The 26,330-nt window shown below is 45.1% G+C and overlaps 1 protein-coding gene across 2 annotated transcripts; it reads left to right on the top strand.

The window, feature by feature from the left end:
- Window positions 1–1,522: 1,522 nt before the first annotated feature.
- On the top strand, window positions 1,523–18,976 carry FGF1 (fibroblast growth factor 1). Of its 2 annotated transcripts, none has more exons than XM_028092933.2 (3): window positions 1,523–1,718; window positions 14,657–14,760; window positions 18,782–18,976. In XM_028092933.2, exons 1-3 carry the CDS (start codon window positions 1,550–1,552, stop codon window positions 18,974–18,976), a joined length of 468 nt encoding a protein of 155 aa, XP_027948734.1. In that variant the 5' UTR covers window positions 1,523–1,549. The 2 variants fall into 2 exon arrangements, with proteins under 2 accessions (XP_027948734.1, XP_027948735.1); XM_028092934.2 differs by having other exon boundaries at window positions 1,550–1,718; window positions 18,785–18,976.
- The last annotated feature ends 7,354 nt before the right edge of the window (window positions 18,977–26,330 follow it).

Raw genomic sequence — 26,330 nt, 5'->3', positions numbered from 1 at the left:
GGGTCACAAATGAATAACTTAATGAATAACAAGCTCATGGGGGCAGAGACGTGCACAGACGTGCTAGACAAGAGGTAAAAATCCCACTTCCGGCAATGATACAGGATCAGTGACGTCCCTTCACTTTTTCATGGTGTTAAGGCCAAGTGACTGCTTTGTTTCAACACACTCCTTTTGAGGCTTGGCACCACCACCTAGAAGCGGTTGACCTTGGACAGGCCATCGAACATCTGTAAGCTTCGGTGTCATTTTAGAAAAAATGGGGATCATACGAGTGTCTGTCTCAAAGAGTAATAAGGAAGGTCACATGAGCTAACTTGTACCCCAGAACGTGTGAATGATGATGATCATTATTATTATAATTGATATTATATTGCTATATTTGATAATATACACTTGATGTAATTGATAATAATATAATTGATATTACTGATGATCACCGTGTACAGCCAGCACCTGATCACTTTTGTAAGGAAGCTCCCACATAGTTTTCTGGCTCTTCTTTGCCTCTTTCCTGCCTATCCCTGTTGTCACCAGTGCATTGTTCTCCTAAGTGGTGGGGCAAGGAGATGTTTTAAAATTCTAATGTTTATTACTTTTGCTTTTTAAAACTTAGCTTTGTGTCACTGATGCATTTTTCCATGACGATATAAATCTCTATAGAGTGGGTGTCTACACTATTGGAGGATTATACCGTGTAATATGGCGGCTGCTGTGTCAGAATAAGTATGTCTCGTTAGAAAATAACGAGGAGGAAGACAGCCTTTGTACAAGGGACAGACCCACCTTCTCTGTGTGATATGAGGACATACGGAAAGCTGGGGAAGGCTAACTGGCAGACCCTTCATCATGATCTGTCTCATCAAGGTTCCTTTGGTACAGTGTCTGCCCTTTAGATCCCTCCGGAACACCTGCCATGTGCTTGTTCCCCGCTCCACTGCTGTTCCCACCAGCAAACCCTTGACGCAGAACCCTTGGCAGTCCCTACTGTGGGCGGTCTGCGAGGCCTCCATCCCTTTTCCTATGGGTTCCCAACAGTCAGGCTCTCTGCGGGGCCGGCAGTCCCCAGCCAAAACAGTGGGAGGATGGAGAGCAAAACCTCAGTGCCGGCCTCTCAGCTTTTGTGGGTTTCAGCCAGGGCCCAGGTGTTATTTTAGTGCAACTCCAGTGTTTAATTTGAGAATATGTGTGGATCAGAAGGAGGGACCAAAACATTATTTTTTTTTCCCTTGGCCAAGTGATTAAATTTGAAGTTCTAAAAAATGCACAGCCTGGTCCAAAGCTGTGTCCAATTGGGAAGTAAAAAATGTCCTGAAAATCCCTCCCAGGCCAGAGACCTTTCTTCCTTAACCACTGCCCACCACACAGGCCCATTTCCTGTGGCCATCACCTGGGCAGTCTGTGGTTACTAACCTACCAGGAGCCCCGTGCCCTGAGGCTCTCCTCTCCTTCTTGAAAGGGTATGTGGCACCTTTGCCGGTGGGACATTCTACAGGGTTGTCTAATTTCTTACAGCCTTGAAAACGCGATAACCAGCAGCTGCTGAGCCATGGCTGAAGGGGAAATCACAACCTTCACCGCCCTGATGGAGAAGTTTAATCTGCCTCCGGGGAATTACAAGAAGCCCAAACTCCTCTACTGTAGCAACGGGGGCCACTTCCTGAGGATCCTTCCAGATGGCACAGTGGACGGGACAAGAGACAGGAGCGACCAGCACAGTAAGCACCCATCTCTTTTGCAGCCCCCTGCCTTCCTGGTGTCTTCCTTAGTCAAGGAGGCAAGCAGGGAGGCTATCTGCATACGGGTACCCTTTCTCTTCCTGACACACTCAGCAGCAGGGTAACATAAACGTGTACAGGTCTAGGTGTGGGAAATAACACACTGTGAGAGCTACAGCCTACCTAAAGGGGTCCTATATCAAGATTTTAAAAGGACTATCTGTTGACCTAACATAACTGCTTCGAGATCAGATACAGCTGCCAGTGTTCAACTGTTGTGGGTTTCTGTAACTAGTGAAGAAGGGCCTGGCCCCCAAGGCTGGTGAGGGCCCTGCCTGCTCTCTGACAGGAGGATCCACGTGAGGCAGGGGGCAGTCAACCCTACACAAAGACCTGGGCTCAGTTTCATGGTCATGGACGCTCCAGCGTATGTTCCCACCGGGCTGGATTTGCGAAATCCTAGTTCATAATCATAGTCTTACACACCATAAATCATGCAGCTTTCGCTCTGCGTATCATGCAGATGTGGTTGTGGTAACTGGGAAGGGGTAAAGTCATTCTCCAGACGTTATAGAAACTGGAGAGTGAGAGCAGTGGGAGCCAAATGCTGACTATCTCTTCCGGGCTTTCCCGCCAGCTTAGCTCTCAGATGGCATTGATAAACGGAGGTATGACTTTAGAGAAAAGAATCGTCATGACTATCTAAGAATAAAAATCTCTTCCTTCTGCTTTAGTACTTCTCACGGTGGTGTGTCTGTTTGATATGAGGTGTCTGGGTCCTACTGTGATGTTATCAGGGATTCCCTGAGCCAAAAGTCAGAACTAAGTTCCTGCTTAGAGGGTCAGTGATCTGATGGGTAAAGCACACTGTGAATCAAGAGAAGAAAAGTGTAGGGGAAACCAGGAGATACATAATAATAGCACAGGTAGCAAGTAAGGGTCTACAGAACAGGCTTGAAAATGAATGCAAAATACTGACCTTGATGTGATATACCAAATAGTCTTAATTATTCACGTAATATGCACCAAATTACAGGCTGTAAGCACAAACGACCACCTCAGTGGTGCTCACTCTACTCTTAAATGCAAAGGTCGTGGGGTCGGAAGCCGCCATTTATGGACCAGAAGCATTGTCTCTTCCTTCCCACTCACCAGGCAGACCCTTGAGATAAAGAACAGGAAGGCTGATGTTGGGCCTTGTAGTTGCAGGGTCAGATTTTTTGGGGCGGTTGTTTGATGGCTTGTCTTCAAATGGGCCTAGTGAATGCCTTATATTTGATAAAAACTCGGTACCGGAGTGAGGCAAAAAGGACTCTATTTAGTACATTAAACATATATATGTATGTAAGTAACATTTACTACAAACAAATGGACTTAAATTGTAGTCCATTGTGTGAGGCAAGCTACACAATTTGTGTGATCTGCCCCCTACAACACAAGGGAAAGAAGTTTTAATTCCTCTGGGATTTTAAATGTTTCTCATAAGTCTTTTTTTTTTTTAAGATTTTATTTATTTGACAGAGAGAGAGACAGCGAGAGAAGGAACACATGCAGGGGGAGTGGGAGAGGGAGAAGCAGGCTTCCCGCCGAGGAGGGAGCCCGACGTGGGGCTCGATCCCAGGACCCTGGGACCATGACCTGAGCCGAAGGCAGACGCTTAATGACTGAGCCACCCAGGCGCCCCTCTCATAAGTCTTACCCATCTTCTGAACCAATAGGAATGCTCTCTGGTGCTCAGAATCCCAGGGGAAAGACAACCATTATGCTGTGTTCCTCAGGGTTAGGCTGGCTTTTCTGGGAAATCTTGAATTCTGGGAAAACAAGACACTACAATTAGGACTTCCAAGTACTGGAATTTCTGTACAAATGGCATGTGATTTCACTGTTTTCATCCCATCATTAACACTATCAATTGCATTCTGGGTATGTAACATTGGGACAACCTCTGAAAGTGCTGTGAATTTGGCCACCTGACCGAAGAAGTCAGGAACCCCTGGAATGCAGCACCAGAAAGCTGTAAGAGTGAGTGTGAGGAGGTCTACATCCAAGTAATGCTGGATCGACTGCCAAGTGAACTTGGGCTAATTATGTAATCTTTCTGGCCTCACTTTTCTCACTTGTGAAATAAGAATACTACTACTTGCCTCGCTGGTTTCTTGGGAGGATTAAATGACATGATCGAGCACAGTGCCTGGCTCAGGGTAACAGCTCAGAACAATACTGCTGTTGTTGTCATCATCACATAATCAAGGCTTCGATATATTCAACGCAGCACGTGGAAATACAGTGTAATATTTGAGGACCTTCCCTTCATTTTTTCTGTAATATTGTCTCCCAGGAAGGTCAAGGGTCTGGGTTCACGTTTTGATTCAGGGCCTCTTTGGCAACATTCAGAGTTGTGTTGGCCTATTTATTTACTCTAGAACTAGGAACAAGGGCCAAGGAGGAAAGAAATCAGAGTAAGTGTGGTGAGTGAGCAGAAATCCATCTCTGTACTTGTGAATGCCAGGAGAATGGGATGGATAATTCACATACTCTCTGCAGACTCAAGGGGCCCTAGATTTGGAGTCGGAAAGCTTGAGTTCATATTCCTTCTCCGTGATTTTCTAACTGGGACAGCACTGAACAATGACAATTCTCCCCATTTTGCATAAAATGCTCTGTCAAGTCCCCCAGCCCAAGGACCCTTCCAACCACCCCTCCTGTCTAAAAATGTAGTTGTCTCCAGTGTTCCCAGCTGTCTAATCTTGGGAATAATATTGAGACTCAGCTTCCCCACCTGGGGAATGGGAATAATAACACCGCCCTGTGTGTCTGAAAAGTCTTAAAAGATCGGGCAGGCAAGAGGACTCCCGGCATGGCTGTACCCATTGAGTGTGGTTCTGTCGCCCTCTACTGCCCAGTGGCGGTACTGCCACACACTTCATTTCAAGGGTTATTCTGCATCAGAATCAATCTGGACAGGGCAGGGTCCGAGAGAGTAGATGACCCTGGCTTACCAATTAGCACCGTCTGGCGAGGGGATGGTTTCTATTCCTAGATTATTAGTTTGAGCATGACTAGAGATTGTGAGCATGACTAGAGGTCACAGGTACACAGCCATACTCTAAGACTTCCGTGAGGAAGAATATTTCTAAAACCCAATCAAATATTGAAATGAATCTACATAAATCATACCAAATAGAACGGCATGCCTTCCAGCTCTACAAGGCAAAAAAATAACTCTTTTCACAGCTTCTCTTTGTCTGCAACCAGCAGATCTGCCCTGGGCAAAACTGGGATGTTTTCAAAACATCTTTTTCCTACTTCCAGGAGAGTAAGTTTCCAAGTACCTAACACAAGGCCTTTCTTGGAGCGGTATAAACCTACGACAGATGCTTGTGCGCAGGCCACTGTAATAATGTAGGCCTGAGTAAAATGTCCCCCTAACTCCTCAAACCACGACTGTAGACAATCATCTATACAGGCTGTGACGATCTGTTACAACGCCATTCTAGGAAAGCCAGGCAACACCAGAGTAAGAGCCGCAAACCATGAGACAAAGCAATGGTGTTAAGGTGCAAGAAGGTTCATGGTGATTCCTATGGCTTTCCTTTGGGACATGGGTAGATGGTGGCATCACCTTGAAAAGGAGGATCCTGGAAGAGGAACAGGCACAGGGAAAGATGACCAGTCTCATTTCGGACACAGAGCATTTGAGGAGTGCCTCTTGTACCATCCATATCTCCTGGTAGTTATAATTACACTTATTGTGTGAGCATTTAATGGTTTCCCCCCACACACACTAGGCTCCCTGAGGATGGGGACTTTGTCTCTTATAGTTCAACAATGCAATTCTGTGTCTAGGACATTGACTGGCACTTGGCATAATGCCCAATAAATATGAATTTGATGAGTGAATGAATTGTATTCGTGGCAGATAAATTCAGTAAATAGCTACTGAGCACCTGGTATATGCCAGGCATTGTGTTAGATTCTTTCATTTCCACTTAACCATAATCTCACAAGGTTATGAATTATCATCGCTCTGCAGACACTGAGCTAACCGGGCCTGTGACCAGTTAATAAGTGGGAAAGTTGAAAGAGGTCCATAGCTTCTTCTTCCAATACTAAGGCTCTTTCCATATACCACTATGGCCCCTGACATCAATACCATGATGGTGGTCTCACCCCATGAACTGATTAAATAAACACAGTGGAGGGGTGCCTAGGTGGCACAGTCAATTAAGCATCCGACTCTTGGTTTGGCTCAGGTTGTGATCACAGGGTCATGAGATCGAGCCCCGTGTCAGGCTCCACGCTCAGCATGGAGTCTGCTTGAGATTCTCTCTCCCTCTCCCTCTGCCCCTGCCACTTGTGCTCTCTCTCTCTCTCTCGATCTCTCTCTAAAATAAATAAATAAATCTTTAAAAAAAAAGAAAAACAAACCATACTGGATTCACACAGCCTGTCACGTGGATTAGAGGGGTGTAGGTGCAGCTACCTGTTCACTAGCTCCTTGTCCCCTTGGGGAAGTTACTTCCCCACAGGCCTCCATTTCTTCATTTTAAAAACAGTTCCCATGACCTAGGAAAGGAGGAACCTTAAAAGTGGTATAGCACATAGTAGGTGCTCCAAAAATGTTATTCATCATCATCACTCCTAGGCTTCCTTGACCTTCTTTCTGTAACCATCTGATCTCTGTAGGCTGTTAAGTTAAATGAATGTTAGCCTTGCTCACGGGATTTAGTTTTTATCTTTATATTTTTATAAATTCTTTATCTCGGTGTCACCAGGACTGTCTAGGTTTGGTGCTCTCAAGGCCTGGAATGTAGGAAAAATGTGCCAGGCCCAGCAAGCCCTGCCCTGTCTAACTTCTCTGGCAGAGAGAGCAAGCTGTGGTGGGCAGAGCAAGGAGGGGCTCCATGTTCCATTCTGTTCTTCCTGCTGCACTTTCTTCTCGGGCAAAAGGGGACATGATTTGTTCCTCAATGGGTTGAATACCTGAACGGTAACTGGAGAAGAACAAGTTCATGAGCATCCCAAATCTGCAGCCTCCTCTGCGACCCACACCCCCTTGCCTCCCCAAGCACATAAGAGACTGTGCTGGGAACAGGATTACTGGCACTGCTCACTGCACAAATGGAAATGTTCCTGAGCGAAGTGTGTGCCAATCAAATATTTATAAATCAAACCACATCCTAAAGGCACTAAGGGAGTTCACTGGTCAGAGGAATCGTACTTTGTAGCCCTTTATAAAGGGCAGATCCTTTTCAGTGAAATCCCTCCCACCTCCCTTGTTTGGGGGCTGTGCAGACTTCAGTTTCTGGTATGACTCGGCACCTCGTGGTAAAGGCACCTGGCTCCCCACCAGCTTGGGCTGCAAGTCAAGACAGTTTTTCAGATCACCAAGGTGGGCAGAACTGGGCCCTGCTTGCAGAAGTCAGCAAGCAGGGCCGGTCTTCAGGCAGAAAGGCTCCCCAAGCCCCTGCAGGGTGTTCCCACCTTGGTGAGACATGATGCCAGAGGTCTCCCTGCCCCTCTTCCCACTCACCCCTTATCTGATTATACAGAAGAGGTTTTTCTAGATAGACTCCTTTTTTTTTTTTAATATCCACAGTCCGTGGACTATATCAAAATTTTCCAGGCATCCTTTTTTCAGACCCTAAAGCAGAAGCAGACACCTTTACACATTCTAAGAAAAGTCTTTTTCATATATATATATATATATATATGTATTCCAAACCACTGGAATTTTTTTTCCACAAACTCACTTTTTTTTTTTTCTTCTCCATCTTTCTCTAATGTTTTACGGAGCCCAGCTTGGGGCTACATTTTAATTATAAATGCCACTGACATAAAACAACCTCACTGAGTTCTGAATGAGGCTGACCTCACTTTGGGTAAATACAGCAAAGGACGGGAAGTCTCTGACCCAGAATAAACTCGGCATGTAATCTTTTTTGGCCTCTCTTTGGACAGCAGAGGTGGAAAGCAGGCTTCAAGGCCACGGACGTGCTACCAAAGCAGAACCTCCCTCTGCATTCATTTGTCCCCTGAATGCACCAGTTGTAATCTTATCTTTTAAAAATTTCTAGGGTAAGGGAGGAAGACGCAAGGATGTCTTGGGGCTCGGAACCATGGTGCAGTGCCCCAAAGCTCACTTCATCTTGGCAGTGGCAGGCTCATAACACCTTTCCCTTCTTTCTATCCTTGGAAAGTAAGAATCATGTATCTTCCTGTGAATAAAAGTACTGCTAAGAGCTAAGGGAAGGTACTGCAGAGAAGAGAAAACCAGAGATATAGACGTAGCTCTGCAGAAAAACAGGCGCACTGCCTAGTTAGGGGCTGGCATGTCCACCCAAAAGCTCTGGGTTCACCTTGATGTACGTTCCTCCAAGGAAAAAGCCCCGTGAAGGGGTCCAAACTATAAGCCCAGGGCAGGGAGGAGCACGATGCACAAAGGTGGAAATTACACTGCAGTATTTTGACATTTAGTTTTGATAAATGGGCCATTCCTAACCAGCACACCCTTCTGCGTTTCCTAGTAAAGAAGCAGGGCTCTGGATGCCACTGGGCACATCATGGTCACAAATCCACCAAGCAAACACTTACAACCTGTGTATAAAAAATGTAGCCCATTTTTTATACTGCTTTGTAAATTTGACTTTCTCTAAGAAGCTTAAGTCTATCTAGAGTACCTTTACAAAAATTTGCTGGTGAGGGGCAGAGAAGAGGCCCGGCCGGGGGCAGAGAAGGCAGGAGCCCCAGACAGTGGCAGAGCCTCTGTGCCTGTGCAGGCCGTGGGGGCTGGGAGAACTGGGGACCACAAGAAGGCAATTAAAAAAATAAATAAGTAAAATAAAACAACAAATTAAAAAAAAGATTTTTTAATTAAAAATTGTTTCCATTTCTCCTGCTAAGTCAAAAATGGAACAATAAGTACTCTACGGACTAAATGACTTGTCTCATTTTTCAAAAAGTACTTGCCCTTCCATCCTAGGGATGTGATAGAGCCAAGGACCTTCCTGTCACAGACAGCAAGTCCTAAATTCCCTGCCAGGGATGAAGAAAAGCTGTTCCTTCCCGTTTGCTCAGGTGTTAGTTAACCTGGTGGAAGGTGCTGGAAAAGGAAACTGAGCAGAGAATGGGGGGGCCCTCGTGCCCCCTCACCCCTGTCCTGCCTCATCAGCTTTCCTGGCTCCCTGTCACCGCCCAAGAAGGCTCACCTTTACTGATACCTAGGTTTGGGTCTACACGGGGCCTGGGTCAAGCCTGAGCCTGGTCGTAGGGCATCAGGGGTGCCTGATGGGCAAACACTATTTGTTTGGACATCCTGTTGCTTTTTTTAAATAGACTTTATATTTTTGAGCCATGTCAGGTTCTGCAAGCAGAACAAGCAACAGGAGTCTTGGCAAGCTCTGAGTGTTTGCCCATTGACTAAGAGCAGAGCCTTATACATCAGCTACGGCCCCGAAAAGGAGAAGTCCATGGTCACCAGCAGCCCCATCACCCAGACTGAACCAGGGTCACCCAGCGGCTGGGTTTGCCTTGGAATTGTGCTTTTAACAAAATGAAGAGCTAGGACAAAGGGAAAGTTCCTTCCACTGCCCTCCCCAACTTGGCCCTTCGCCTCATCCTCCCCAGAGCAGCAACGGGTATGAATTTGGTCTGAATCTAAGGCACATTTTCCCATGTTACTCCCTATATATTCATGACCTATGCACACTGTTTCGTGTTTTATACAGAATTTCATCAAGGATTTACTGCATTCTTTTGCAATCTGCTTTTTTTCACCCTACATTATTTTCTGCTTTTCTTTGAAAGATAAAATATATATATACATTCTACCTATCTAATACATATGTGTATCTACCAATAATATGTAGTACGTACGAAATAGTTTCTGCTGTAGCCGTTGCACTTGTGTTTGCTTGTAGCTGAAAAATGAGTGGTTTCTCTAGTGTGCGTCTTTATCATTACAGGGTCTGAGCCCCCTCGGCTCCTGGGGCGGGGTCCCTGGGTGGCATGGGGTGCGGGTCTCTGCACGCCACAGACGGGCAGGGAATGTGTGCTGACTGAGCGGTTTCCAGGCCGTTGGGTGTTGCTCCGAGAGGGAGGAGCTGTTGCTGGTCCAGGCTGTGTGGCTACCCCTCCCCTTTCTGAGCCCCCTTTCTCACACACACACTCCTTCTCGCTCCTCCTGGGCAGCAGCTGCCGGAGGCTGTAGGTTGAGAAGACTGGAATGGAGTCACTCGAGGGAGCCAGACACCTCGTTGGTTCCACAAGCAGCCCTAGCTGGGTGTTACTCCTTCCTGCCAGGCCTGCTCGCAGAGGATATATGTTTAGGAAACTTAGCCAGAAAGAAATCCAGTGAAAATGAGCTATGAAACTTGGACATCCTGGAGAAATAATATTTACAGAGGAAACTCTTGAGACAAACTCTCACCAGTGCAACAACCCTGGCGTTGGGGCTCATGGCTGAGGACTGAGTCCTGTGCCAAGCAGCTCTGGCTCATATGTACCTCCGTGAGGCCTTCACGTGGCCAACATGGGAGTCCATAGTCCACAGAGGGAGGACTCGACTCTACCTGCCCCCGCCCCGCCCACAGAAAGACAAACGGAGACTAGGGAAGGCAGAGAACAGAAATGAGCTAGGAGATGAAAAGCTTTCTAAAAACGCTCCTTGCTGATAATGATGTGTCAGTGTAAGTCCATCAGTTGTAACAAATGTACCACCGTGATGGGGGTGTTGGTAATGCGGGGCTGCACATGTGTGACAGCAGGGGATATACGGGAAATCACTGTATCTTCCCTTCAGTTTTGCTGTGAACCTGACATGGCTCAAAAATATAAAGTCTATTTAAAAAAAGCATCCTTGATTACACGAAAGGACCTGTCCTTCGGGATTTCTGTAGCACCTATAATGTGTTTGAATAAATACCTACATAATGGGTGGGTAGGTGGAAAAAAAGTCCCAGGCAACCAACCTGGAGCTACAAATGGGACCCTGGATGACTATCCGCCATCTTATACATCTTGTCTGACCTTGAACACAAGGGGGTGCAAGGAAAGAGAATTTGGCTGGATTTGGATCCATCTTTCCCACCACTGGAGCCCAAGGTGTTGTATGAAAGAGAAGAAAGCACAGGATACTTGCAATCCTCAGAGCTGGGCTCTGGTCACGACGTGACTCCTGATTAGAAGTATAATGTTGGGTAAAACATTTTGTCAGCAAGCTTTAGTCCTCTTCCCTACAGGACAAAGCCACTGCCACCTTCCTCCAGACAATGCTGGGAGAAGCAATGAAGTTACTGTAGCTCCGTGGAAATGACAGTGACAGTCCTGGGCCCTCTCCATGCATTAAATCATTTAATCCTCAAAACAATTCCAGGAAGCAGGTACTGTCATCACGCATAAGGCAAAAGAGCTAAATAACTTGCCCAATGATCACACAGCTAATACACAGCCAAGCCAGAATTTGAATTCGTGTAGTTTGATTCTGGAACCCACACTCTAATTTTATACTGTTTATACCAGGATAGAAACTAGCACAATGTCTGGCATGTTTAGGTGATCCATACACAGTCCCTTCCCTTGGTCTCTCTTAAACATACAGTATTATGCAGAGAAACTGGCAGGAAAATGTATTTAAAACTTCTCGGAAAACCATAAGATCCAATGAAAACACAAAGCACTAAAAAACCCCAATTTTACTGAGATATTATTCATATACCACAGAATTAACCCGCTTACGGTGTACAAGTCAATGGTTTTTCTTTCTTTTTTTTTTAAGATTTTATTTATTTATTTGACAGACAGAGAGATAGTGAGAGCAGGAACACAAGCAGGGGGAATGGGAGAGGGAGAGGCAGACTTCCCGCCAAACAGGAAGCCTGATGTTGGACTCGATTCCAGGACCTTGGGATAATGACCTGAGCTGAAGGCAGACGCCTAATGACTGAGCCACCCAGGCGCCCCCAGTGGTTTTTCTTAATTCACAGATTTGTGACTATCTCCACAATCAATTTTAGGACATTTTCATCCCCTGCAAAAGAAACCCTGTACCTCTCAACCAGAATTTCCCCTTTGCTCTCCCCACACTTGTCCTCAGCCCCTAGCTACCACTAATCTATGTCCTGTCTCTATGGATCTGTCCATTCTGGACATTTCATTTAATAGAACCATACAATATGCGGTCCTTTGTAACCGGCTTCTTTCACTGAGCACGTTTTCAAGGCTCATCCATGTTGCAGCATGTAAGAGTACTCCGTTCCTTTTTATGGCCGAACAATATTCTGTTGGTGCAGCACGGCTGTGAAAGGTATTTCCTTAGATGTTAGAGCTGGGAAAAACTTTAGAGACTGAATGCAAAGCCTTCCCATGTTACTGATAAAGAGACTGTGGCCTTGAGGTTAAGGAGCCTCGCCAAGGTCACCCAGCGGGCTGGTGGAAGAGCCCGGAAAGCTCTCAACTCAGTCCCTCTTACTTCATTCCACAAAGCATTACTGGAAACATCATTCAAAGTGCACAGCTTATAGATGATGGACAGCAGGATCATCTCTGCAAATATTGGCCTAACATCATCCATTCGACAAATCTATCTTGGCTGAACCAGTGGGCAAGGCACAGTGTGAGGTGCTGCAGACCTAGGGGCAACAAGACAGAGACGATCCCTGTTCTTTCCCTGGGTACACATTCTCCTGGGGAGGCAGAAATAAAGGAGCAAACCCCTAAATGACAAAAACAATTGTTCGCCGTATAAAGTGCCACAGAGAAAACAAAGGACCGAGAAGGAGACAACGGGGGGACTCAGGTGGCATTGGCAGGGACAAGGTTGTATACAGACAGTTGTGGGGGCCTTGAGTGGGAAAGGCCCTTCTGAGGAGGAGGCATTTAGGCTGGGGCCTGGAGGAGGAGAAGGACCAACTGTGTCAACATCAGGGTTTAGAAGGTGCCAAAGTGTCAAGCGTGGGAAGTGGGAGAGAGCTTGCTGTGTTGGGGGAGTTAAATGGGTGGGGCAGGGTGAGTGGGCGAGCAAGTGGTATGGTGTGAGGCTAGAGAGGAGGCCCAGATCATGATGGAGGCCTTCTGGCCTGTTCTTTCATGACTACCCTCTCCGACTAACCCAAGTCAGGAGGACCCGTGGGAAAGGAGATCAGTGGCTTCCGGTTTCCTTCCTGTGAATTAGATAAACTCCACTGACCACAGGAAGTTGGAGTAGAGGAGACCCGAGTCTCTGTAGTGAACACTTCCAAGGACAAGAGAACTGCATCTTCAGTAAGGGTGAGTAACTATGTATCACACTCGGGATGAATCAGAAGATAAGGAAAACAGGGAAATGAGAAAAAACAGACATATTAATAAGGAAGCGGTTAAATGATTATGGTGTAGCCACATAGTAGAACACGGTGCAGCTGGTAAAAAGAACGAGGTTAACTCTTTCAGTGCTGAACTGGCAAGATCTCCAGTTGGTTGTTAAGTTTGTGTTTAAAAAAAAAAAAAGGCAGGAGGGATAACATGTATTTGCCCAGTCGCACAAGGGAGGCTGGGGGACAGAGGTAATAGAAGGGAGACTCTGTCTCCTCTTAACACGGTTTCCAAGTTCAAAACAGGTGAATATATTTCCTATTCAAAGAAATTGAATAAAGCAGGAAAACAAAGAAAAGGCAATGAGGGGTCTCCAGCTGCCAACCAGAGCCTGGTGTTCCTTCCAGCCCACCCTGCCCCTCAGCCTCCGACTAAGCTGATTCTTAGGGAGGTCAGCTTGTGCTCCCAGAGAACGGGGTGCTCACTGGTCCTCAGTTAGATTTTTTCACCCCTAGTCATCACGATGGTTGTGACAGTCTAGTGACCAAAGAAATCGTTCAGAGAGCCCAGAATTAATTTTGCTTCTCAAACGTGATCCATCAAAGGATCTCCCCCTCTACAGCCACCAGGGGGAGAATGAACAAGTGAAGAATTATTGAGTGGCTGTCGTACTGCAGGTAGTGGTCCAGCAGTGGGCAAGGCTCCTTAGGGTTATTAATCAGTGTAAATGGGGAGTCTAACTCAGAGGAACTCAGCTCCTTGCCCTCAACCTCATAGTTTCCCAACCGCAGCACTACTGACCTTCTGGGTTGGATAATTCCTTGTTGTGGGGGCCACCCTGAGCATTGCAGAATGTGTCACAGCATCCCTGGCCCCGACATACCATCCTCACTGCAGCTAACACAGCCCAAAATGTCTCCAGACATGGTCAGATGTCGCCTGGAGAACAACAGCACCCCAGGGTGAGAACCACTGTTCCCATCCCTGCATTTCCAGACAACTGCTTTGTCTTCCCAGTGAGAAGCTGGGGTTCCCCTCTGCCTCTGTCTCAGCTGGGCTGCCGCAGAGCCTGGCAGTTGACTGAACTTCATGGTGGGAGAGTTCCCCGAGTTTCAGATGCAGTAATCAATCCAACTTCCTGGGAAACTCTTCGTCTGGGAAAATAACGCTATCAGATTTTTTAAAATAACCATCTATCTGCGAGAAGCTCCCATGGCAGAGGCTGGGGCCCTAAAAAGGCATCCTCAAAGCAGGTCGCTAATGAAAGCAAAACACACTCAGGCTGGCCAGCTCCCCACCCTGCAGCACCTAGGAGACAGAATGTCGCTTCCTACCGTGGTTGCTTCCCAGCCAGGAGGGGACAGAGACAGAAGTGCGTGAGGGGTCATTCTGTAACCAACAGGGGGATGGAGGGCACGCCCACCATCATCTCTCCTTCTCTCAAGAACATCACTCCCAAAGGGCAGCTTTCTTTGGAGGGCAAAGAAAAAGGAACTGTATTTCTATGTTTTGATTAATTTGAGGCTCATCCTTGAGGGCACTGCGAAATGAATGAGCAGAATTTTCCATGGCTAACTGTCCTGGCCGCCAGGCCCTATCGGCAAAGGTTTAGTGTTTATTTACTTTTGCTCATGTTATTTTTGTTTCAGTTCAGCTGCAGCTCAGTGCGGAAAGCGTGGGGGAGGTGTATATAAAGAGTACCGAGACTGGACAGTACTTGGCCATGGACACCGATGGGCTTTTGTACGGCTCAGTAAGTATGAGGCTGACATGCTTCCAGACACGGCCAAGGTTTGAGGTTTCCAGAAATCGTGTTACACTGAGTGATGCAAATATAAAGCAACAATTAGTCTCTGTTTGTTATTTTTTCCAGCAGGATTCCCACCCTCTACCGTGCCTTATTTTAGGCGCAGGCATGAAAGACTTTCTTGTGGTGCTCTCTCAAAATACTCAAACGTATTATCACCTAGACACAGAGGAGATATTGATTGAAATTTTAGTAACTCCTCAGTCAATCATTCCAGAATACCTATTTCCACTTCATTCATTCATTCCAAAAATGTTTCTCCAGCACCACTGCATGCTGTAAGCATGTTCTCCAAGCTTTTCACAAAAATTATAGAGCCTAGACTCTAGCATGTGACTCATCACCCAATAAACCTTCAGCAAGTGCCTCCTGTGTCTAAGTACTGAAGGGATGTGGCGATGAATGAGCTACATCCCTGTCTGAGCGTTTACTCAGGAGCTAAAAATCCTCCACATCTTTTACACCATCCCTCCTCTGGGTAATTCTTTACACAGGTTTGACTCATTATATATTGGTCTTTGTGAGAAAAGAATGGAAACAGACAGTGTGATTTTTGCCCCTCTTGGTGTCTCTGGTAGAAGATTTAAATGGAAAGAGAACTAAAGCCAATGGACCCAAGTTTTGAAATTATTTCTGAATCTCAATGATCCTTTCTCTATATCCTAACAATTGATCACTGAGGCTTGGCCAAACTCCTTTCTTCCCTTTTATGAAGATGTCTACAAAAAGGCAGCTAGTAGGGGGTTTTGGTCTGAAGCTCCCTTTAACTTACATCAAATTGCCAAGGGGCTTGGGCACAGAAAACTGCCTCTTAAAGCTGTAACTTCAGCCAGGGTTCAGGATGTGAACACAGTTTGGTTTGTCAAGTCGTCTGCTAAGGGTCAGGAGATGAGACTGTCAGAGTAATGAGCAGCCTCCGTAGGCTGTTTGCTGAAATATGGATCAAATGGTACAATTTTAAAGGGTTTGGAGGTAGGTAGTGACTGCTACATAGGAAGCAGATTTTTTTTTTTTAAAGTGGTTCTTCTACTTGGTAAAAAAATCAATCAACCAATCAATCACTGAATCTCAGACTCAAAACTGAATCTCAATTCTCTGCAACTTTGGCAAATTACTCACCTCCCCTGAGCCTTATCTAAAATGAAGATAGTAATTGATGGTGACTACCACATATAGGGGTTAAGAGGGGTCAGAGAGACAATGCACAGAACCCACCCACCAATATTGCTGACACACGGGAGGTACTCCATCAGTGAGAGCTATAAGACAAACAATAATTTTATAAATCCCTTATTCTCATTATTTCATAGGTTACATTTATAGTTTATGGCTTTTCCTCTTTTAAATCAGTTTTGATATTTAATATAATCTTCTACTTGTATAAAGATCTTGAGGGAGAACCCCCAAATCCAATTTCCTCTGGGCTCCCACCGTAGTCCTGCCCATCACCGTACTTCACCTGAAATATTCAGAGGGTAATCTTAATACATTATGCCTAATAATCTATATATTTCTCCACTAATAATGACAAGTTCTAAAATATCTCAGAGCTCTGCCTCACACTCTTAACCAGCTCTGGGTATTAATCCACCCTGCTACAAATTTTTATGTCTGTAGAAAGGACATATTATTTTAAAAAATAAGTTTGAAAGGCTATATATCAAAACATTAATATATGTATCTCTAGGGGTGGTTAAGTGGCTAATTTTACAATATGTGAATGCCTGTCTTATCCAAATTTTCTACAGGAGGCACGTGTCACCCATTTAACCAACTGAGCCACCCAGGTGCCCCACATGTCACCCATTTAGTGGGGGGAAAAAAGTGTGCTAAATATAAAAAAAAGAGAATAATTTTTAAAATAGTCATGAATCAACTGTTAATCTCCAGGCCCTTGGCATTGCACCAAGTGCATCACAACTCCTGACAAATCCTGGTTGAGGGACAGACGGAGCTCCTCGGATACGTCCCTGCTGACTCAGCCTGTGACTCAGCCGCTGTGTGTGTGTCAACTGCCCTAGTGTAACGGAGACATCAGGAGAGGAACGTGGCCGTCCTCAGCTGCGTCACAGAACGCAGACCTGATGCCCACTGAAGGGTGCCATGGGGGACCCTCCCTGCAGGGGAGCGGGTAACCCACACACATCCACAACTGCCTACCTCCTCCCACACCCAAAAACGTGCATCAACCGCTAACGTCTGCATAAGTTCCTTTAGGGGCAGCAGTTACCCAATTAAATATTAGTTATCGCCCATCTTATTCTAAAAGGATCCAAAGTGTCTCACCCAGATATTACTGCACGAGACTATAAATGAATAAGAAGCAGGAAACGTCCTGTTCCGTAGTTCCTTACTAATCAAACATGCCCACAAATAAAGAATAATGAACAACAAGATTGGAAACCACCAGGAAGGGCATCACCCACCGCTGTGGGTGAAGAGATAACATTGAGATCACGTGACTTGGAACTGGAGCAAAATCAATATACAGCATACATATTTTATATCCAGATATAATAAATGTATTCTAAAATCCTGATGAATAGGAAGTTCAAACGCCTGGGGTTCTTCCCACTTTCTAACAGATGAACTCCAAATAAAACAGTAATTGTTGGTAGATATTTTTAAAGTAACTGCACTATTGAAAATGTTGTAGTGATCTTTCCAGCTTAATAAACTGGCAGCTGCACTGGATTCCACTGTATGGGTGTGCCCCTCGCCACTTAACCAATCACCTTTCCATGAAGATGTAGGTTGCTTCGAATGTGTTCCCATTATACCCAGTACTTCAAAGACCATCCTCGAAAATACCGTTTTACACTTGCTCAACTATCTCCCTAAGGCTCAATTTCTACAAATGAAATTGCTGGGTCAAAGGTAATACATATTGCCAAACTACCCTCAGAAAATTGCTACCAATTTATCTCACCAACAGTGCACAAAAGTGCCTATTTTCTATGCTCTCACAATACTAAGCATTGCAAATTTTTTTTTGTTCTTTTCAGATATTACAGCCAACCTGTTAAATTGGTTTTAATTTGCATTTTCTTGTGAGATTGAAAGTTTTCATAGGTTTATTTCCCCTTTTTTTTTTAAAGCAGAGATAGCATGCCATTTTGCTAATATCATCAGCCTCTATCCGTATGGCCTTATCTATGTCCCTCCGTGTTTACGTACATAAAGATATGAGGAAGTATGTTCATCACCGTTAACAGTTGCCTATATCTGGGTGGGTGGCTTTGGGGTGGTTTTTAAATTTTTCTTTCTTTTTCTTAAAGTAAAGTTGTGATTTTTGAAAAGTGCAATTCTTTAAAAAAAATACAGTGCAATTCTTCAACTTTTTATACATAGGAAAAAATAAAGCTATGTTCGCTTTTTAAAAACTTTAAGTTCCAGGATAATGTTTCATGCTTAGGATACATTTTGTACAAGTGTTTATATCTCTAACAATGCTAAGGTAAAAATCCTGATATTGTTAGGGAAAGTCACCAGGATATAAAATAATATTAGTAGGTTTCCATTTATTTTTCAATCCAAACTTAAAAACCCTCACCACATCGCAGTTTGGTTTTACCGGTTTGGGCCTTTTTTCAGTGTCATGTCCGTGTGCCGGGCCTTTAACAGAGACAAAAGGCTCAGCCCTGCCCTTGATGTGCTGTGGTCCTGGTCATTCCAGATCTCCCCAGCTGGGAACTCTAGGGTCCTGAGGGCAGCAGATGGAAGGGAGCTTGCAAAAACAGTAAATGAATTTGAAGGCTCACTAGGTGCTGGGTCCTGTTCTAAGTCATTACCATTACCATTACCCTCAGAGACAGGTCCCGTTATGATCTCAATTTTCCTGAAAAAGAAACTGAAGCACAAAAGGGCCGCAGTAAACTCGCCCAAGGTCACGTGGCTAGTAAACAGAGAAACCTCCCTGAAAACCAATCACTAATAATTCTACCCTCTCTCGGTCTTATCTTTTTAGCAGACACCAAATGAGGAATGTTTGTTCTTGGAAAGGCTGGAGGAAAACCATTACAACACCTACACCTCCAAGAAGCACGCCGAAAAGAATTGGTTTGTTGGTCTCAAAAAGAACGGAAGCTGCAAACGTGGTCCTCGGACTCACTATGGCCAGAAGGCAATTCTGTTTCTCCCCCTGCCAGTCTCCTCTGATTAAAGAAATCTCTTCTGGGTGCCGACCACTTCAGAGGAGGCTGAGGGGTCCTCACCCAGTTGACCCCAGATTGTTCCCTTGACCATTGGCTGCACTAACCCCTGGCCCACAGAGCCTGAATTTGTAAGCAGTGCGCTTCTAAATGCCCAGTTCACTTTTTTTGCAGAGCCTCTTACCCCAGCACAGTTTGGAACAGAGGGATCAAATTGCTTCTAGGGGCCAACAGGCTGGTCAGTCTGGGTGTGTGGATGTCCAGCTGCCTCCGGGCACCTGCTGTAGGCTGAGCCTCTCAATGCAAAGGCGTGGCCAAATGAAGTGTGTTCAGGGGGCTGCCATGTGAGTCAACAGTAACTGCATACAGTTCCCTCTACTGAGTAAATTCTGTCTGTGATTCCCCCAAACATCTGGCATGATGCCCTTTTGTCCTTTCAGTTCTCCACATGTATTAGCAGAGAAGCTTATGGCTAGGTGAGGGGAAGGCAGTGTTCAGGGGTAAAAAGGGGATGAAGAAATCAACCCCCCCCCCCCCCGCCAAGAAGAGAAGGGACTAAAATGGCAAGGGGAGATTGGGTTCTGGCGGACAGCTCACAAGGATGGGCTCTCAATGCAGAACAAACAAAGGCTGGGAGGCTTAGCCCCAAGAAAGGATAAATGCATAGCTTCAGAAGTCCTTAGGATGCCTTGACTTTCCCAAGATTATCAGGCAGCAGGAAGCCCCAGGATGATGGGCACCATCAGAAGTGGGCTCTTGATAAAAGCAAAAACATCCAAGGTTGGTAAATTCATTTGGATCTGGGGTGTGGGAGTGCTGAGAAAGAAAGGAAATGTGGGCTGAGGGGACGGCTTTCCTTGAAAGAGGTAGATTTCAGAAGCGAGGAGGAAAGAGAAAGGGACGCCGTGACTTGTGCCTGGTCCCCAGAAAACAGAGGATCTGGGGTCCCAGGCAGTGCTTACAAATCACAAGCGGATCGGGTTCGAGTGTAGATTCCGGTGCAGTGGGTCTGGGGTGCAGTCTGTGTATTTCTAACAGGCCCCGGGTGCTGCAGGTGCTGCTGCCCTCCCCCCACCCCAATTTAAATAGCAAAGTCCTGAAGAATGCAGTACGAAGGAAGGTGGCTCAAGCCCCCTGATCCTCTCTCGCCTCACCCCTAGAAACGTACACACCACGAGTCTTCCTGAGCATTCAGGCACCATCAGCAGCAGTGACGCTGGTGTGAAGGAACAAGGACTTAAGGCGCTTTGGCCCGCTGACTATAAAATACCCATTTAGGAGATATACAAAAGCATACTTCAAAAATGTTAAACCCTCACCAACAGCTTTTCTCAAGAGACCATTTGTGTTACGATTACTTGTATAAATATGCTTCCTGCTTAAAGTAAACTTGACCCAAGTGGCTAGCAAATTAGAAACACCATTCATCTCTGACATATGATACCGTTGCCATGTAAAGGCCCTTAATAAGCCATTTACATTTACTGTGAGACTGTATGTTTTAATCACATTTAAAAATATAGAGCTCAAAGACAGTTAACTGATTAGCATTCAGCCGCTGAGAATAATAATAGGCTATGATGTATAAGCTCTTCAATTATCTACTACTTATACTATATTTACCTATAAAAAGAGACTGTACTTCGTTTTCCATTATGCTATTACAAATTTTCCTTTGAAAGTAGGGACTCTGAAGCAAAGGTATGATAACTGTGGATAAAAACTGTTAAGAATATTAGCTCATGGTATAAGGAACTGACATGACTAATTGAAAAATAATTCCTTACTAAATGAATTGTCATGTTTATGATAGGGAAAAAAAGACAATTTGTGAAAGTTCAAAGCAATGGTGCAACTGAGGAATTGAACTAAGTTCACACTATGGTTCATAATATCATTCTGCATTTGTACAGAAAAACGATTTCAGAACTTTTTGTTTTTGTAACTTGGATAAGACAATTCTTTTATTTTAGTAAATGCTTACAGGCAAGTTGGGGATCGTGCAGTGTGGTTTAACATCTCCTTACTCTGAAGATCTGGCAGAAAAGGGTACCCAGAGAGGAAATCTAAAGTATTTATAATGGTCCACAATTTTTAGTGTATGAATCAAATTCAAATATAACATTGGCCAAGAAAAATTAAATGTTGCTAACAGATGAGACGGAAGTCGGTGGTTTCAGAGATCCAAAGCAGTTAGAAGAAACACTACTGTGACCTCCACAACCTCCGCCTGATTATTCATGCATTCATTCAGTGAATATTTATTTAGTGCCTACTGTGTGCCAGGCACTGTCCTGGGTACCAGGGCCCCTGGAAACCTTGTCTGTCTGGTTCGCTGCTGTATTCTCTCCCAGGGCATTATATTTATAATGAAAGACGCTGTGGATTCATTTATTTCAGTCAAGTAAAAACGGAGACTGTGTAGGTTCCTGCTGAATAAACAGCAAGTCCCAGAAACCCAGGTTCTGGAAGAATTAGCAACACCCAGTGTAAGATAAACCTATCAAGGTGTCAGAGGACATGGCAAGGTAAACCTAGTATTTTCAACCATAGAACCATGTCCACTTCGGGGGGACTGCTTTCAAATTGGGAAAAGAGCCTGTCAGATCTTGTAAGCGAGGAGTAGCTGGCAGATCCCCCGCCATTGGGAACATGCTCTAGTTCCTTAAACATGGAGTATTCCTGTTGCGCTCTCTCCCTTCCCTGAGTAAGTCATGTAGCCATCTGCTTGTCACATGCCTCTCGTTTGGATTCATTTTCAGGCCAACTGTTAAGAATTGCCTGACATTCTGTACAAAGCATCACGAGCATTTATGCTTTTGATTGTTTTCAATGCGGAGGTGGAGGTTGTTAGTGATCTGTTTCCTTGGAAGGGATGATAGTTAGAGACTCCTCTAGCCAACAGTGTGTACTTATCGAGAACTGACTAGAGCATCAAGTGTTCCTGAAGACAAGGTCCTTGCTTTGTATCAGAGGCGACGGAGCCCAACTCCTCAGCCTCGGGGATCATACTGCCTAAACCAACCGAGCCCACGGGCTGTGAAGCAGACCTCTGATGAAGAAGACATCTGTCATTTTACATCACTCTCTCTCTCTTTTTTTTTTTTTTTGGCACCTTACAAGTATTAATAAATGTTCCACTAAAAGGTGACAATGTGTCTCTGAGTTTTAGAACATCACAGGTCTCATCTTCCTGTGGAAGGTCTTCCCCCGGCACCTAGCAGGTGTGGCTGCTTTGTTTTATAAATATAGCTTGTCACCGGATAGGATACCTTAAAGGCTGACAGGAAAATTTAAGGTAGAAACATTTTTTCATTTTGTTTGGAAACCTAAGGCAATATTACTGTTTTTCTAGGGATCCATAAGGGAAGTATATTCAAAGGGATTTGCTCCCTGAAGAGTCAAGTACCATAACGAACTCAACTGATACTTTTTTCTTCATGGTATAAATTATGAAAATTTATGCTACTAGCATACAGTTGACCAGCTTGTGCTTAGGCAAACATATATACTGTGACCTGAAAAAAAAATTTAAGGACTTACAACTTTAGGTCAATGGCAAAATGTGCATCTCTTGCATCTCAAGTGCCTTAATGAAGAGTAATAGGTTTGCCCATCAGATCTTCTGAAATTATTATCATAGTGAGCAACATCTCCTTAAATAAACTTCTCAATCTTAGTACTTTATTTTATTTTATTTATTTATTTTTTTTTTTGAGAGACAGAGCATGAACAGGGGAAAGGGCAGAGCGAGAGGGAGAGAAAGAAGCAGACTCACCACTGAGCAAGGAGCCCTACAAGGGGGCTCCATCCCAGGACCCCTAGATCATGACCTGAGCTGAAGTCAGACTCTTAACTGACTGAGCCACCGAGGTGCCCCCCAATCTTAGGACTTTTTTTCCTTAGGAGAAAGCCTACCACTGCCTAGACCTCGCGGCAGAATCAGATCACACACACAAACACTCACACATACACACACACACACAGGCTCTCACACACATACACTCACACAAGCACATGCACCCATTAATATAGGTTGGGCCATGTTTGTCCACTCTACCACTTACACACCACAATCAATCCCTCCTTTTTCTCTTAAAGTCACCTAAACCCAGTACTTTCCTACTCTTTGAGCTTGATCCACAGTAAGAACTACATTTTCCATAACAACCCCAGTGCATACATATCCTTGTATACACACACAACTGAAACAAAAACAGCAGGAAGCTATATACAGGCGATGCATTTTTTTCTGTTACACTCCACTAAAAAATGCTGGTCAAAGATCCATTAAATTGGGTCACAACATTAACGGGTTACAACCACAGTTTTTTGGAAAACACTGGCTCAAAGCACCTGGTCTTCTTCCCAAAGATGACGAGACCCAATTAGGATTACTAATCATGCAAAACGAATGTAACGATGCAGATCCCACAGGTAACCACCACTGCCTGCAAAGCCTCCAATGCTTTTAGCAGATTTCTGCTGGCAGAGCCCTGAGGACTTTGGCCCCCTCCCCTCCTTTGGAATTCTCATCACTGTGGGGCTTGAGGGCATTCCCCTCCCTAACTTCACAGTCTTCACTTCATTCCTCCCTCTTGCTCTCCAGCGCCACCCCCCGCCCCAACCTCAAATTCTTAATTCATAACCATTTCTAAACAAGACTTGAAAAGTAGACTGAGCCAGGAAAAGGCAAGGTGCCAAGGGTCTCTGAACATCCTCCCCAGCCCCCATCACTTTCTGACAATTACCCTCTTACCTACCTAACAGAAGGGTTTACCATCCATAACTCAGTGACAAGATAAACACCATTGCTACTGGAATGCATCTTATACTGGGATTCAAAAATTTTCATTTTTGCTGAACCAACTAAAAAAAGTAATTCTATGCCCTAAATGTTTGAGAGGGTTAGGCTGGCTGAGAATTGGCCTCTTATGGGTGAACTTGACAGCAAAGGGAAAAGTATAACTGAAGTCACTGCCTTCCATATTTATCTGAGTGGTGTCCTAGCTGCCATGGGATGGGGAGGGGAGGGGAATCCTAACCCTAAGCACCCTTGGATCACCGTTACGTTGAGGAGTATGGTAACAGTGATATGTCAAACAAAGACGTGCCTTCAAGGGCACTTGTACAAATTAACAAAAATTATTTGTAGGAGCAGTAGTACAATATAGGAATACTTAAGCCTGATCTAGCCTTGGGACTTGTAACTTCTCCATTTCAAAATCACTAGGCATTTGTTTGACAACCGTTAAAACTGCAATAACGGCTCATGAAAAGCAGCACACCCTCACCTTCCTACTCCACTCCTTAAACCTGTCCTCCAGGCCCAGAAAGAAACTCCCTTGCTACTGTACATAAAACTTACTCTAAAACCCAGAGAACTCAAAGCCTGAGATGTGGGGATCCAACACAGGGCGCTCGGGACCCCAGTGATCCATATCTGACATTCTCTCAAGTTTTGGGGAAATGTACTAAATGACTACTGGGATCTTTCTGTAACACTGTACCCACTCTGCGGCTGACATATTGACCATGACATACTACACTGTTAGCTTTCCACCCCGGTTAGAAAATTAAAAAGAGAAACCAGGTCACACACAGCCTGAAGCTGGAGGGTGGGTTTGCCTTTATAAAACCCATGTATTGTAGGACCTAGTTTTGGGGTCTTCTGATGGGGCTAAGAATGTGTGTGATGTGGGAAGGAGGTATTTCCTAAATTGCTTCCTTCCCTCTGAGCTACCCACTGTCACACAGGCTGTGTTTACACATTTAGCAGCTAAACACTGGTGTCTATTTTATTACGTAAACAAGCAAAACCTCACCATGTCCTCGATGTGCTCTTCTATCAGCCTTAATGAAGGGTTGGGCACTCCTTGTTTGGAAGTGTGTTCAATTTCAGGATTTGGTTCACTTGGTTGTAGTGTCTGGGGAGGTAGGTGTAGGCAGGCAGTTTGTGCAAAGTCGTCACAGAGATGGACATCACTGTGACTTTTGTAATTCATATTTTCCTGCTTTAAGAGAAATTCTTTTTTTAGTCTTACCCAGAGATGCATAAGAGCAAAAGGTTAGCCTATTTTACTGATATGCTTTGGCCCAGAACTTTTTCCTCCAGAGTAAGTTACGGGGATGTCTCCATACACTAACCGGTTTTGTTTGGACTGCAAAAACAGGACTGTTTGTAGTCTCGACGTCAACTGTGTGGAGAGTTCAGTAGTTTCTTGTAGAAGCTAATAGGAAGATTCCTGGCTTTCTCAAAGTATAACACCTGCGGGGCGCCTGGGTGGCTCAGTCAGTTAAGGGTCTGCCTTCGGCTCAGGTCATGATCCCAGGGTCCTGGAATCAAGCCCTGCATGGAGCCCAGCCCGGGCTCCCTGCTCAGCAGGGAGTCTGCTTCTTCCTCTCCCTCTGCCTTTCCTACCTCTGGTGCTCACTCTCCCTCTCTCTCTCAAATAAATAAAATCTTTAAAAAAAAAAAAAAAGCACCTGCATTAGGAGCCCTGAGTGATCAAATTGAAAATCCAGGTGGGTGTGCAGAGGGGATGTATGAAAGAGGAACTTGTTTCCCTATCCGTGGTGCCACTGGAATCTGTTATAGAATAATTTACCTGAAGAGAAGAAGAGTCATGGGTTTTGATAGACTGCTTGAAAGTGTGTAACTCTCAAGCAACCTGAACATTTGGGAAGAGTTTGGCAGGGCAGAGGGCTACCCCACACCATCGAGTCTTCAAGAATAAACAGCAGGAATACGTTTTGAAAATGATGCATTTTTCCTCAATTCTCTCCCTCATTCATTCATTCACTGGTCATTTATTGAGTATCTAGCATTGTGTTCATGAGAGTCCAGTCAGGAAACTGAGACCACACCAATACTCTGAACAGGGAATTTTAATGGGAAGAATTCTTAACTAATAAAAAGGGATTAACTACTGAGGGGTAAAGAGATCTCTAAACAACAGGTGGAGGGAGCAGCTTCTATCCGAAGGCTAAGGAAAGTACTCAAGAGAGAGGGCCTTCTCTCAGGGATGAGATTCAGACTCTGTGGGCAAAGGGGTGGCTGCGCCCAAGGATGGTGGCGGATCTCACCGTGGCGCTTCAGGGAGCTTCCCAAGGGGCCCTGGCGAGCCTCCCTGGAAGCAGCCTGAGGCCGAGCCAGCACGACTCGCTGCAGGTTTGCGCAGGAAGCTGCCCGATGGCCACCCCAAAGACAAGCCCCTTCCCCTTGAAGTCTCCCTCCAGTGCCCTCTGCTGACAAAGCCTAAGCTGCATCAGCTGGCAAAGGAGAAATGTTGCCAGGGTCCAGCTGCAGCATGACAGAAAGAGGCAAAGAGGAACGGATTTGGAGCAGATAGGCAATAAACCGAC

This window comes from Eumetopias jubatus, unplaced genomic scaffold (assembly GCF_037043125.1).
Source record: "Eumetopias jubatus isolate StellerSeaLion01/CBP00866 unplaced genomic scaffold, mEumJub1_p1.0 scaffold_5, whole genome shotgun sequence".
Classification (NCBI taxonomy): Eukaryota; Metazoa; Chordata; class Mammalia; order Carnivora; family Otariidae; genus Eumetopias; species Eumetopias jubatus.
The sequence above is the reverse complement of the archived record's forward strand: the minus strand, read 5'-3'. Positions and strand labels throughout refer to the sequence as shown.

Bases quoted from the DNA above. Each gene is read 5' to 3' on its own strand.
- FGF1 (XM_028092933.2), top strand. From the start codon at position 1,550: ATGGCTGAAGGGGAAATCACAACCTTCACCGCCCTGATGGAGAAGTTT. The intron at 1,719-14,656 runs GTAAGCACCCAT...TTTTTGTTTCAG, and splicing joins AGACAGGAGCGACCAGCACA to TTCAGCTGCAGCTCAGTGCG. The intron at 14,761-18,781 runs GTAAGTATGAGG...TTATCTTTTTAG, and splicing joins ATGGGCTTTTGTACGGCTCA to CAGACACCAAATGAGGAATG.